The following is a 13,579-nucleotide window of genomic DNA, read 5'->3' as shown; positions in this document are numbered from 1 at the left end:
AGAGTCTCAAGGTGTCACCCTGGGTAGAGTGCTATGGCATCATAGCTCACAGCCACCTCAAACTCTTGTCTCAAGTGATCCTCTTGCCTCAGTTTTTTAATTTTTAGTAGAGATGGGGGGTCTCACTTTTTGCTCAGGCTGGTCTTGAACCCGAGAGCTCCAGCAATCCACCCGTCTCAGCCTCCCAGAGTGCTGGGATTACAGGTGTGAGCCACCGCACCCAGCACCTTTAACTGGTCTTACTATGAGCAATAACCAGTATTGCTAGTTGTTCCCCAGTATCCGGTATCTCCTGCTTCTCTAATAGCTGAACCCTCATGTCTCGGCGACATATAACGTTCAGAATGAAGACTGCCTGTTGCAGCCTCCCTACTTCTGTCCAGTGGGATCTACCCTTAAAGGGAAAGGACATGGCCTCCCCACTCCACTGTCTCCCAGCCCCCTGGCTGGGATGTCACTGTGGAAGTGAGATATCCTTGGCCCAAGCACATGAAGACAATACTGCAAGGACGGAAGGAGGTACCTGGCCCCTTACAGCTTGGCAGTTCATGATGACAGTCCAAAGATCACATTAACCAATAACCAGCAGCGACTCCCAAGGGCTAAGATGGGCAGATGGAAAGGACTTGTCCTGTGCTGTGCTCCCTGACCTCCGACACTCACGGCTTCTGTCGTTTCTGCTGCACATTGCCCCAACTGTTTACCTAAGACCTTCTTTAGATTTGGCTCACTCGGAAAGTAAAACTTACAGTACTAAGAAAACTTAATTGTCTCATGCCTGGAATCTTAGCACTCTGGGAGGCTGAGGCGGGTGGATTGCCTGAGCTCAGGAATTTGCGACCAGTCTGAGCGAGACTGAGACCCCATCTCTAAAAATAGCCAGGTGTTGTGGTGGACGCCTGTAGTCCCAGCTCTTGGAGGCTGAGGCAAAAGGATCACTGGAGCCCAAAAGTTTGAGGTTACTGTGAGCTATGATGACATGGCACTCAATCCCAGGGGGACTGAGTAAGACTCGTCTCAAAAAAACAAAAAGAAACTGGGTGTGGTAGCTCACACCTATAATCCTAGCACTCGGGGAGGCCCAAGAGTTTAAAGGTGGCTGTGAGACTCCACAGCACTCTACCGAGGGTGACAAAGTAAGACTGTCTCAAAAAAGAAAAACTAGCCAGCCATTGTGGCAGGTGCCTATAATCCCAGCTACCCAGGAGGCTGTGGCAGGAGGATCGCTTGAACCCAGGAGTTGGAGGTTGCTGTGAACAGGCTAACACCATGGTATTCTAGCCTAGCGCAACAGAGACGCTATCTAAGAAAAATTAAAAAGTTGACTTCAACAAATTCTGAAATGTAGAGTATAACTCAGGAGGTTTAGAGATATGGAAATATCAAAACAGCCAGGACAGGAGTATCAGGGTATCCTTGGGTTTGGGCAGGGCCCTGGGGCCATCAGGCTCTGGCCTCTTTTCCAGAGCTCAGTGACTCCCTGCTACTCACCATTTGTTGCAGAAGTTCGGGATGAAGCTTTTCAGCTCTGCTTCTTAAACGGGGTTCAAGGGTCTTGACTACACCCTGCTGTGGGGTGGCTCATCTTTCCGGGGCATTAGAAACTTTTTGAAGGGAAGGAATTAAACTGGCTATTCAAAACATATTTTTAGATGAAAGCTATCCCAGGGCAGAATGCAACATTTGGATGCAGTTTTAACTTAAAATTCAAGCTTAAAACTCTGCCCTTTAATCCAAAGGAGACTTCCATCCTCCACTAATTTTGGCACTATAATTTAAGAAACTGTCCAGCCGTTCAAAACGCACTATGGTTTTATGTTTCCAGGGCCAGGCTGCCGTGCTAAGTGAGGAAGTGTACAAAGCACTTGATAACACAGGAAGAACCCTGATCACACCACTCCTATTATTCTCCCTACCCTGCACCTGCCAGAGTACCACTAGGGACAAGGCTGCTGGCTTCTATCAGGGGCTCTCCAGATTCACTTGGGCTCCAATTCTGGGTCTTGTTCAGAGAGCCATCTCTCATGTCTGAAATCAAAGAAACTCTGGAGAACAGGGAAAGCCAGCGAAGCAGCACAGAAACAATGCCTTTGCCAAATGTTATGCCAGCTCCTCAGTGCAGCCTCCATTGGTCGCCTATCAGTCTTGAGGCAAATGTTCCCCCTTCTTCAATCCCTATCTTCACACTAACCTAAATTTTGACCTTGTCAACCTTCACATATCACTGGTTCAGACACCTGTAGGACCTTCTCTTTTGTCCTCAAATATCAATAGGTACCAACTAGTATTCCTTCCAGTACTTATTCTGCAACTACTTTGTGTGACAAGGTAGATCACAGCGATGACTGGAAGCTTATTTGGCACGTGCTGGCCTAGTACAGTGGTCCAGGCTTTGAAATGGGATTCCATTTCTGTGGCAAGGAAAAAGTGCCTTTTGACAGGACAGCAGGGAGTAAGCAATCCTCAGGTCTCTGAGGGTGAGGAAGGCCTCAGTGGGCCCACTGGGGGAGGGAGCAGAGCTGAGAGGTATATTTCAAAGTGCCTGAGTGACTGTTAGGTTTACAGCAACTCTTCTAGCCACTGAGTGAATAGAGGCTAAGCCAGGGGACATAGTATGGTCAGAGGCAGGGTCTGAGTTACAGGTACTCTGAGAATAGAGCTGTATTAGTTAATGACTAAGCAAAAATCAAAACCACTTCAACCGTTTTAAAATCAAACACTTTATTTCCACATAACAAGCGCAAAAAACTCCCAAACACTTTAACAATACAATTAACGCAGTTATGAAGTCAATTATATACTACTCAAAGCCCCAAAATGTCAATCAGCTTAACTTTCTGAACATTTCCAGACGTGGTTTTTCAAAGCTACCTTTGGTTTTTGGAAAAACCAGTATGGAAGTCAATATACATCGAACGCATTGAACAACAATTTGCTTCTATGAAGGTGTTCAACATTAGCTTACACCTGGCAAGTTGGAGCATGATTTGAAGTCATACACTGAAATACATACACAGGTTCTGCCCTGAGCTCCTGCAGTGAGGAGGAAGGGCCGTGAAGCAGGGAAGAAAAGGCCAGTCCAGGCTGCGGCATTTCTCGTTTTTGTAACAGAGGTATGAGAGTTTAACACTAGTACATTGTCAAGTCATTAAGCTTCATGTTCCAAATGGTCTCTTGCTGAGGCTTGAGATGGGCACAAATGGTGGGGAAGATGAAGTCACAGAAGAGTTTTGAGCAACAAGATCCCAAAGATGCTCAAAGAGGGTAGGAAGGAGCAAGCTACAGTTTCCCATTGTTCTCACATTATTTCAGGGCGAAATTGTGGAGAAGTTCAGATAAAATGTTCAAATATTTGCTTAGATTTTTAATCGGTTGCTCTATGAGAACCCTCATACATAGCAACTTTGAAACTTTCATTATAAAAAAGAGCCTACAAATAAATTCACAAAAAAGAGACAATTAATGTTGAGCAGCCAAAAAGTCATGGTTTATTATATCTGAAGAAATTTCATAATTCAAACACAACCAAACTGTACATTTTACAATCACATTCTATTTGTAAACAGTTAAAAGCCACTGACTTCTTTTGCATCTTAGGACACAAACAGTTAGAATCAAGGCAATGAAATGATGGCAAATTCTGTACTGTTAGAAATTTTTACCCTTGTTTAGTCTCTCTTCTTTGACTAAGCAAGCATTATAATACCATTTGTGGGCAAAAGGGGGGGGGAGGAAAAAAATTTAAAAATGGTGTATAACTCGTTAGTTTGCAACAACATTTAAAATTTTCTTTATACAACAAACAACTCTGTAAGCCCAATACCTTGGTTACAGTATGCATAGTTACTGATTTCGGCTTTAAGGTACAACAGTTAAACATTAACACAGTCACAAGAGAGCAGAAACATATAGAGCCACTTGATGGGATTACAAAAAATTATTACCTATTGATTATTAGCAAACCATCATCACTCACTAATAAAAAGACAGCATCTGAAAGCAGAATGTCAAACTCCAGCTTTAAGCATTTTTTTTGTTTTTTCTTTTCTTTTTTTTTTTTTGGCAGAGAAAATTCTTTAACAGAGCAATACGGAGTATCAGTGCTAAAAGTTGGGGGTTTTCTTTTTTTCCTATAAGAAACTACAAGGAGTTTTTTTTTTTTTTTTTTTTTTTAACTGGGGAACTGGTTTTCCTGAGAACCATGCTCTTTGATTTAGGACAGGAATAGAAAAACAAAAGAACATGGCCAAATGCTGCTCCTTTTTTCCCAGAGATAGAAAGCATCTTTTAAATCATCCTCCATTTTTTTTTGTCTTTTAATTTTTTTTTTTTAAATGATGGAAGAGTAAACATTTTTTTTCTCAAAAAACAAACAAAAAAAATCTGTAAACAAGAAGGCTCAACATGGGAACCTTCAAAACAAAATGGGAAGCCTATTCAAAGTGCAGGGCCCGTCCTGGGTGGCAGGTGGGCTGCAAGTCACAGCTGTGGCCACAGTTTTTCAAACTGCAGAGCGAAATTCTTTAGTTTACAACATGAAAAAACTGGTGCAATACTTTCATTAATAATCCTAAGTCAGCATCATAACTTGATCTTTTAAACTCCACGTTACCACAATAAGGTAGGCAACATCAAGGCATAGTAGAGAGCGCACACCTTTTAAGAACATCCTTGAGTAAACATTTACACTGGAACAGCTGCCCCCCCTATATTGCCGATTAGACGGAGAGAGCATCATTCAGTGCAAAGGTAAAAGCTCATACATTATCAGCCCAAAAATGGTTTTGCAAAAAAAAAAGAAAGAAAGAAAAAGAAAAGAAAAGGAAAGAAAGAAAAAACAGGGGGTGGGGAATATATGTCAGGGTGGGGGGAGAGAAAAATAAAAGAATCCAAAGGCTAAACATGATGAATATACACAAGTGAGCTCATTCTATACGGTTTAGCATGTATGGCGCTATTTGGGAGTGTAAATAGATAGATACCTTTTCACATTATAATATTGGCCTGCATGATTCAAGTATTCAAACTGATATGTTTTGGGGAAAACAAAGTGGAAAATGTGCAGAGAATAGCTGTTCCCACAGGTGGCCCCTGGCTGCAGGCGGCGAGCCCAACTTAGTGCTCCTTCTTTCGCGTCTGAGGTCACAGTTTGTGAGTCTCCATCTACATGTTACATGGACTCTCCACCCCCACCCAGGTGGTCAACAGAAAGAAAAGCATTAATGGGGGATGGGCTGCTAATTCCCCGGGGGTCGCTGCTGCTCGGAGGACCCCACAGGCTTGTGGAATAATGTGGGGTCCCCCAGAGTGAAGTGCCGTGAAGGTCTCCACAGTTAGTTCCCGACAGCCCAGCACCATTCCAGTGATTGAGATCGGTCCGGCTGGAGAATGAGTGGGAACAGTCGAGGGAGCCCAGCCGGCTCTGGCTGGACCCAAGAGACTGCCAGCCGGGAGAAGGGGTCAGAGACTGACTTTGTGCAAAGAAACGACTGATCTCCTCTTCACTGGCAAACTCAGCAAGAATAGTAGTGTTCCCCAGTACACACCTGGAGGAGAGAGCACAACAGGCTTGTGAGGACTATGCTAATTCCAAAGTGAAGGTGGGACTTTCTGTGAGAACAGCTGGGGGATAGGGAAGGAGTGAGCAAGTCACTTCCAGGGTCTGACACCATGCCCAGGTGGGCTTCCCCGTGAGCGTCTCTGTGTTTGTCTCCTACCCAAGGGATTTTCTAGGGCCCTTGGCCAGGTGCAATTCTTCCCCTCACAAGGACTGACCTTGGAACCCAGGGGTACTGGCAGGGGCCTCCTGAGGGACCCTGCATCGCCCAGAGCCACATGCTTTCTCAGACTCCTTTTCCCAAGCTCTTCCAATTAGAAACTAAATGGCCAACTTACATGTGCAGAGACTTTTGTGCCTTCACTACCTCTTCTTTTGAACTGTAACGGACCAAAGCATTTCCATGTGGGAGGTTCAGGTGGAATGTTATCAGTGGGCCATGCTGCATGCACAGAGTACGCAGAGTTGAGCCATCGATCTAGAAGACAGTGCAGGGACCTCCAATCAGATGTGTCATCATGAGGGCCATCAATGGAGGCTATCCCAGGCTGCGATCTTTTCTGTCTTCCCCAAGATCCTTTGCTCCTGGGCACCACTCTTCACTGGCACTTGCTGTTATGATGGGGTACAGTGCCCCCCTCCCCGCCTCCACTGGTCCCAGAGCCATACCTCTGTGGCCTAGACTCCTGGACATGCCCCAGATCCCCAATTCCTTAGTTAGCCATTTGCCCCTGCTGTGGCTTCATGTCTTCTCTCTTCCCTGCCCTGAGGACAGGATCCACCAAGGCACTGCTCCCTGGGGGGAGGAGGGAGGTGGGCTTTTAACATCCAGCCTCCAGAGGAAGTGGTTCAGGGGCTGAGAAATGTTCTAACCTTAAAAGGGCAGACCTTGGTTTCTTGAAGTGCAGGACAAGGACTGTATCATATTCATCTGAAGGCCCGCATAAAAATGTAGACACACAAATCCTAACCCCAGACCTACTGGATCGGAATCTCTGGGGTGAGACCTAGGAATGTGTACTTTTTGAGCTCCCATGCACATTATGGTGTGAGAACCATCAGATCAGACCACAGCCTGTCTGAGGCATCTAAAGACCAGTTAGTCCTCTGTTATTTTCTCTGCCCGGCCTTGACTGTCTCTCAATAGCTTATCTCAAACTCAGACCTGAAAGCTTTGTTCCCATGCTCCTTGGCATATCCATATAAACCAGGGTACATGGTATCCTTACCTGAGGTGTAAGGTTTTTTAGGACAAGCCAATTTGTTATTCTCCCTGAGCTGCTCTCACCCCAGCTGGAACCTAAACAAAGAAAAAAAGGACGTCAGTTTCCCAAGACTACAGACTGAGTGACCTTTTAGGATAAACATCTCAGTCAAATTAGTTACTCAGTGGATCATCTGGCCTCTGCGATTCCGTCTCATCTTTGTCCTTCTACATGGGGTACTTTCTGTCTAGGCCCAGAATTTGAGCTCACTGCAGCTATGGCCAGGTGTTCGGTCCTGGAGAAAGGAGAGCAGCGAGTTCTGCCTCGGATACAGAGAGCTCAGAACTGCTCCCAGCTCACCACATGTTAGGGCCATAACCCTTTGAGATCTTTTCATTCATAAAGCTAAAATATCTCAAAATGGTAACACTTGGGGAAGGCCTTGATATGGAATTATGTGAGGTTCGACAACTGCATGTTATGTTCCTCAGGGCACGAAGCTTTAAGGGAATCTAAGAGATTGCAAAGGCCAGTTAAATGGCCTTTGAAACTTATCCTCCACTTGGCTACTAGCACATATGTGTAAAAGGTCACCTCACAGGCATCTTCAGAGAGAGTATGACTTGTGTTTTAAAAGCAAGTATTGGCTGGTAAAGATAGCACATTGGCATCCGACCACATTCACTTGCTTCTGTCTGGGCTACTGCAGGAGCTCCCAACTGGCCTTCGTGTTCAGCAGCAGAGCTTTTTAACATATGATCCAAACCCAGCCCCTGCTCCATCTACTAATAAAGGTGCTTCACAAACACTTCAGTGTGGCTCAGACTGTTCCATGACCTAGCCCATGCCTATTCACTTCTCATTGAACCTTCCCACCCAGGCCTATTCCCTCTAACTCCACAGGGAACCTTTCTGCTCTTGAAATTCTGAGACATGGTACAGGCAGTTAATTTCTTCCGCTTGGCTTGGATTCCTGACTTCACTTAGTCCCACAGACCCTCCTTAAGCTGGGCTCCTTGACACTTACTAGCTTCCCTCTGTGTGCTGCTGGCCACTTAGCTGCACTCAGAGGATGTCTGCGGCTTATAAGACACCAATTACATTAATCTGTATCTAGAAGCTTGGAATGGATTGGGTATTCATTTCATGTAATTAAAACTAATGGCTGGGCGTGGTGGCTCAATCCTATAATCCCAGCGCTATGGGAGGCTGAAGGAGGTGGACTGCATAAACTCACAAGTTCGAGACCAGCCTGAGTAATAGTGAGACACCCATCTCTACTAAAAATAGAAAAACTAAGGCAAGAGGCTTGCTTGCGCCCAAGAGTTGTGAGGTTGCTGTGAGCTATAATGCCACAGCACTCTAGCCAGGGTGACAGCTTGAGATGTTGTCTCAAAAAAAAAAAAAAAACAGAAAACAAAAAAACTTCTCCCTCAAAGGAAATGCTGCAAGTTGTTTTTTTTGCAACCAATCCCCGTCTAAAGATCAGAAATTTTACATTAGATTAGAAAATAATAATCAAGCTTTATTATTCATTTTCACTTGAAAATGAGAAAGTTTGATACAATTTCTGGGCAGAGTTGACAGAGGGGTAAGCCCATACTTGGTGGGAGAACTGCTCGCAGTCAAACCGATGGCAGTGTGTGTGTCTCTATGGCTTGGAGGTGCAGGCAAGGACGTGATGCCATAAACTTCCAACAACAGGCATTCACAGCATGAGCAAAAGTAGGGGACCTAATTTTCCTGGAACGGTTTGGTTTATGCCAGGTTTTGGCTCTGTATTTTTAGTAAATAGCACCCTCTTTCACTCTCAAATATCCCTGTTTTTTTGTTTGAGACAGAGTCACCATGTTGCCCTCAGTAGAGTGCGGTGGCTGTGGCATCACAACTCAGAGCAACCTCAAACTCTTGGGCTTAACTGATTCTCTTGCTTCAGCCTCCCAAGTAGCTGGGACTAAAGGCTCCTGTCACAACACCTGGCTAGTTTTTGTTGTTGTTGCTGTGGTTGTCATTGTTGTTTGGCAGGCCCAGGACGGTTTTGAAACTGCCAGCGCCAGTTTATATGGTCAGCATCCTCTAACTGCTAAGCTATAGGCACCAAGCCTTTTCCCTGTTTTTTTTTTTTTTTCTTTTTTCTTTGTTTCCAGAGACAAAGTCTGACTCTGTTGACATCAGCTAGAGTGCCGTGGAGTTATGGCTTACAGCAACCTCAAACTTCTGAGTAGCTCAGACTACAGGCATCTGCCACAACACCCAGATAGTTTTTCTTTCTTTTTTTGGAGACAGACTCTCAAGCTATCACCCTGGGTTGAGTGCTGCGATGTCATAGCTAACAGCAACCTCCAACTCTTGGGCTCAAGAAATACTGTTGCCTCAGTTTTTCTATTTTTATTAGAGACGGAGGGGGAGGGGTGAAGGGGTCTTGCTTTTTGCTCAGGCTGGTCTTGAACTTGTGAGCTCAAGCAATCCACCCATCTCAGCCTCCCAAAGTGTTAGGATTACAGGCATGAGCCACTGCACCTGGCCAAAAGGATGGTTAGATGCCATGAAGTAGGTGGCAGTGCCTTAACTGTATGCATGTTGTCAGGCCTGAGGGCCCCTTTCATCCTTGTCAAGGGGAGTGCTAACCTTTTCTCCTTTCATACAACACTAGTTTTGCTGTTTTTAGTAGAGATGGGGTCTTGCTATTGCTCAGGCTGGTCTCAAACTTCTGCATTCAAGGAATCCCTTTCCCTGGCCTCCCACAATGCTAGGACTATAGGTGTGAGCCACAATGCCCGACCTCAAATGTCCCTGTTTAAACCATAAGTTTTATGGTCATCCCAAGTATAAGCCAAACTCTTATTCAAATAGGCCCCTTCTTCAAGGCCCAGATGGACTACTCCCACCTTTTCCAGCCTTCCACATAATAGCTTCTGCTCTGTGTAACATGATATTATTCTTTAAGCCTGCCATGAGCAGGAAGTTACTACACATTTTAAGATCTAATCTGGAGGAAGTTCTAAAAGAAATTGCTGCCCATTCCACAAACTTCATTACTGACTGTTGTGTATCTTTGGTAAATATTCTTAAGTAAACTGGGTAAGACTTTCAAAGATATGGAAATTGCAGAAGATGGCCATGTGACTATTTAAGTTTTGATTCTACCTTACAGATGGTAACATAATAGTTTACTGTTTAAGTCTCTGTTACACTAGACTGTATGAAACCATCTTCCATACTTTATCTTACCTGGGGTGTATCTGGCGTCAGAATTTCCCCATCCTCCACCTACACGAAGGGGAGAATTATCCCACGTAGACAAGGGTGGCTTCTGACCAGTCAGTCCCGGAGGTGGGCGGGACGGAGCAGTGATGTTTTTAGGTGGCAAAGGGACCTTCCACAGCTCATGAGCCAGAGAGGTGTTTGTAACTGAACCAGGAGACCATGTCAATTTGGAATCACTATTTCTGGCTACTCAAAGGGGAAAAAATAGAGAGGGGTGAGATAATGTTTAAGAGAAGAGAAAATTTAAATAACACCCATTCTCACACAAAGAAACAAATCAAATAAACTCTATTAAAAACTCTAAATTAACCTACCCTGCCAAAAAACAAAGTCAAAAAGCCTAAAAGAAACCATTCCCACCTCTCAAAACACTCCAACCAAAAAACAAAACAAAAACAAAACCAAGCAAAAAAAAAGAACACTCAGACAATTTATCTGTTATTAATAGTTTTGGGGCAGCGCCTGTGGCTCAAAGGAGTAGGGCGGCAGCCCCGGGTAGGTTCAAACCCAGCCCTGGCCAAAAACTGTTATTAATAGTTTTAAGACCTGCAGCTCAGTAGCTAGGGCACCAGCCGCATACATTGAAGCTGGTGGGTTCAAATCCAGCCCAGGCTAACTGCAACAACAACAACAAAAAACCCAACTGGGCATTGTAGCAGGTGCCGACAGTCCCAGCTACTTGGGAGGCTAAGGCAAGAGAATCGCTTAAGCCCAAGAGTTTGAGGTTGCTGTGAGCTGTGATACCATGGCACTCTACCAACGATGACATAGTGAAACTCTGTCTCAAAAAAAAAAAAAAAAAAAAAAGAAAAAAGAAAACCTATGACATTTTAAGGCCATTGTGTAAAAGTGTACTTTAATTGAAATCAAAACTAAAACTACTGCTTTGAATTGCTCTAAAGTAGCATTTGTGAACTCCAAAATAACCCTAACTGAGTCACTCAAGACAGGCCATTAAGGAAATGTCAGGACTTTTTTGATTACTCATTGAAAAATGGACTACAGAAGTAGCGTCAACTCAAGAAGTCACCACACCAGGTACTTGCTGGGTGCCTGCCTCTCTGTGCCGAGCATTCAGCTGCTGGACACCCAGTATATGCTATCTCTAACACTGTCACACATTCTACTGAAGACAGAGACGTTACGTAATTTGCCTATGGGTCAATGCAGGGCCAGGATTCAAATCTAAACCTGTCTGGCAAAAAAAAAAAAAGAATAAAAAGAAAAAGAAAGCTCGCTCAATTCCTGATGCACACTGCCTCACAGCAATGGGGGACTGAAGGGCTATGCAGGGATCAGGCACACAGTAAAGTACATTGAAAATAATGCTAAAAACTAAAGAGGGGCAGAAAAGGATGGAGAATTTCCTCTCTGCCGTCACTGTTAATGCTTTCTACTTGACTTACTAATTGCATGTCCATTAAGTCAGTGCTACTCAAAATGGGGCAGAAGACTGGCCACAACAGTTTTACTACTGGGCTACAGCAGAGTAAGTACAGAAATTGAGAGTGAACATTTGTAAACTTTGGCATCACCATAACTCTCAAGTGTATAACCATTTGTCTAGTAATTCAAAATTCATGTTTACTATATTTTACAAAAGGTTGGAACTTAAAAAGAAAAAAAAAAAGATCTTTCACTACAGGTAAGTCTGAGAACTGCTTTGGCTTAAATTATACTTAATGCCAGAGCTGGAGTGGCTCTCAGATAAGAGTGAGAGCTCTTCAGTGGAAACGAATTATTTTAGTAAGTGACTAAAACCTTGGGAGGTTGAGGCAAGAGAATTGCTTAAGCCCAAGAGTTTCAGGTTGCTGTGAACTGTGATGCCACGGCACTCTACCAAGGGTGACATAGTGACACACTGTCTCAAAAAAATAAATAAAATTAAATTTAAATTTAAATTAAAAAAAAAAATCTGCTCAGGCTCACAAATATAGTCTCCTGACTCCTTGTAGAGAAGACTCTGGCCAAAAAGGAGAGGGCATTAGAAACAGCCCCAGCCTGGACTGATGCCCCTCCCCCCAGCCCACCTGAAGTGCTTTGTGCTGTGCTGCTGAGGGGAGCGTTGTAGTTGGAGGCACGAATGGATGACCAGGCACTAGTTGAAGGCAGCGTGGTGTTCAAGGATGAGGATGACCCTGCATGGGGGAAGAGCCGTGAGTTAGCCACCAGAGCAAGAGACATGGAACTTACAAATAGGCACAGTATCCATAGAAATCAAACCTAACTATATGCCACTAGAAAGAAAATAGGTATACTTGGGATAACAGATAGTGCCTGAGACTACATCTCACTTCTTGCCATCAAAAGAGTATGCTATAGGCTGTGCATGGTGGCTCATGCCTGTAATCCTCTGGGACACCAAGGTGGGTGGACTGCCTGAGCTCACAGGTTTGAGACCAGCCTGAGCCAGAGTGAGACCCCACTTCTAAAAATAGCCGGGAGTTATGGCAGGTGCCTGTAGTCCCAGCTATTCAGGAGGCTAAGGCAAGAGAATCACTTGAGTGCAAGAGTTTGAGGTTGCTGTGAGCTATGATGCCACAGCACTCAGTTACTGAGGGTAGCTCAACAAAGTGAGATGCTGACAAAGTGAGATGCTGTCTAAAAAAAAAAAAAAAAAAGAAGAAGAAGAAGAGTATGCTGTAAGATTTTGCTAGCTGTTTCTACCTTGGTTTAGTAATTTTCCCTCCTACCCAATTTTCTCAAAACTGTCAGGGAGAATACATCCTAACAATAGAGTATGGCAACTGAGACAACTACTTCCCAGGACTGGGCTCTAAAAGGAGGTTTAAGTCTTGCTCCTAACTCCTGTCTCTGAACTCCAGTGACTTTTACTGGTTAGACTGTGCCTAAGGCCTCCTGCTATGGGCAAGGTCAGTGAGTCAGCCCTCTTGAGCAACTACTCTAAATGAGCCCCAGACATGACCACCACCTGGATCACTATGCCAGTTCCATAACTGGTTTCCCAACACAATCAATCCACTGTGCTCTCCAGCTTGAAGAACTATTCTCAAAACATTCAATGGTGTTATTTCCTTTAGTATCAAATCTGAACTCCTCTCCTGACTTTTACTTGTTTTTTTGTTTGTTTGGGTTTCTTTTTGCCAGGGCTGGGTTTGAACCCACCACCTCCAGCATATGGGGCCCAGCGCCTACTCCTTTGAGCCACAGGCGCTGCCCTCCTCTTCTGACTTTTAGAACCACTTTGCAGGTAATCAAATCCTTCTATTAACTGCTACACTGCAAGGTTTTATGCTTGTTTTTTGCCCCCCAGTAGAAAGTAGTAGTTTTAACTACTTCTATACAGTTATGTGCTAAACTCAGCCCCTTTAAAATGATGAGGATTCTTCTGTTACTACTATGATGTGACAAACACTTGTTACCTTAGAAAATTATATAAACAATTTAAAGGTATAGATGAGAGGGTATATTTTAGGGAAACAAAGAAAATGCTTCAATATTTCAAAAATTCCTTACACTAGTGGCACCCATGGCTTTGTGGGTAGGGTGCTGGCCACATACACTAAGGCTGGTGGGTTCAAACCTGGCC

The 13,579-nt window shown here is 44.3% G+C and overlaps 1 protein-coding gene and 1 non-coding gene across 11 annotated transcripts in view; both read right to left on the bottom strand.

The window, feature by feature from the left end:
• Positions 1-2,705: 2,705 nt before the first annotated feature.
• The window catches only part of TNRC6A (trinucleotide repeat containing 6A), a 133,727-nt gene continuing 122,853 nt past the window's right edge, over positions 2,706-13,579 (bottom strand). For 7 of the 10 annotated variants that reach the window (XM_023516754.1, XM_023516748.1, XM_023516751.1 and 4 more), the window contains 5 exons: positions 12,060-12,167; positions 9,994-10,215; positions 6,787-6,857; positions 5,896-6,035; positions 2,706-5,546 (listed from right to left, as the gene is read on the bottom strand). In XM_023516754.1, coding sequence (XP_023372522.1) covers positions 5,171-5,546; positions 5,896-6,035; positions 6,787-6,857; positions 9,994-10,215; positions 12,060-12,167 — 917 coding nt within the window. In that variant the 3' untranslated portion in view covers positions 2,706-5,170. Of the gene's footprint in view, positions 5,547-5,895; positions 6,036-6,226; positions 6,354-6,786; positions 6,858-9,993; positions 10,216-12,059; positions 12,168-13,579 lie in introns of those variants that run through there. The other 3 variants (XM_023516750.1, XM_012808905.2, XR_002774782.1) reach the window with 2 other exon arrangements.
• On the bottom strand, positions 9,287-9,412 carry LOC111727189. Its single transcript, XR_002774801.1, has one exon. It is a non-coding gene; the product is annotated as a U6atac minor spliceosomal RNA (small nuclear RNA).

This window comes from Otolemur garnettii, unplaced genomic scaffold (assembly GCF_000181295.1).
Source record: "Otolemur garnettii isolate 467f Iridium unplaced genomic scaffold, OtoGar3 scaffold00096, whole genome shotgun sequence".
NCBI classification, from domain to species: Eukaryota; Metazoa; Chordata; class Mammalia; order Primates; family Galagidae; genus Otolemur; species Otolemur garnettii.
Note: the sequence above shows the minus strand (reverse complement) of the source record. Positions and strands in the feature narration are given on the sequence as shown.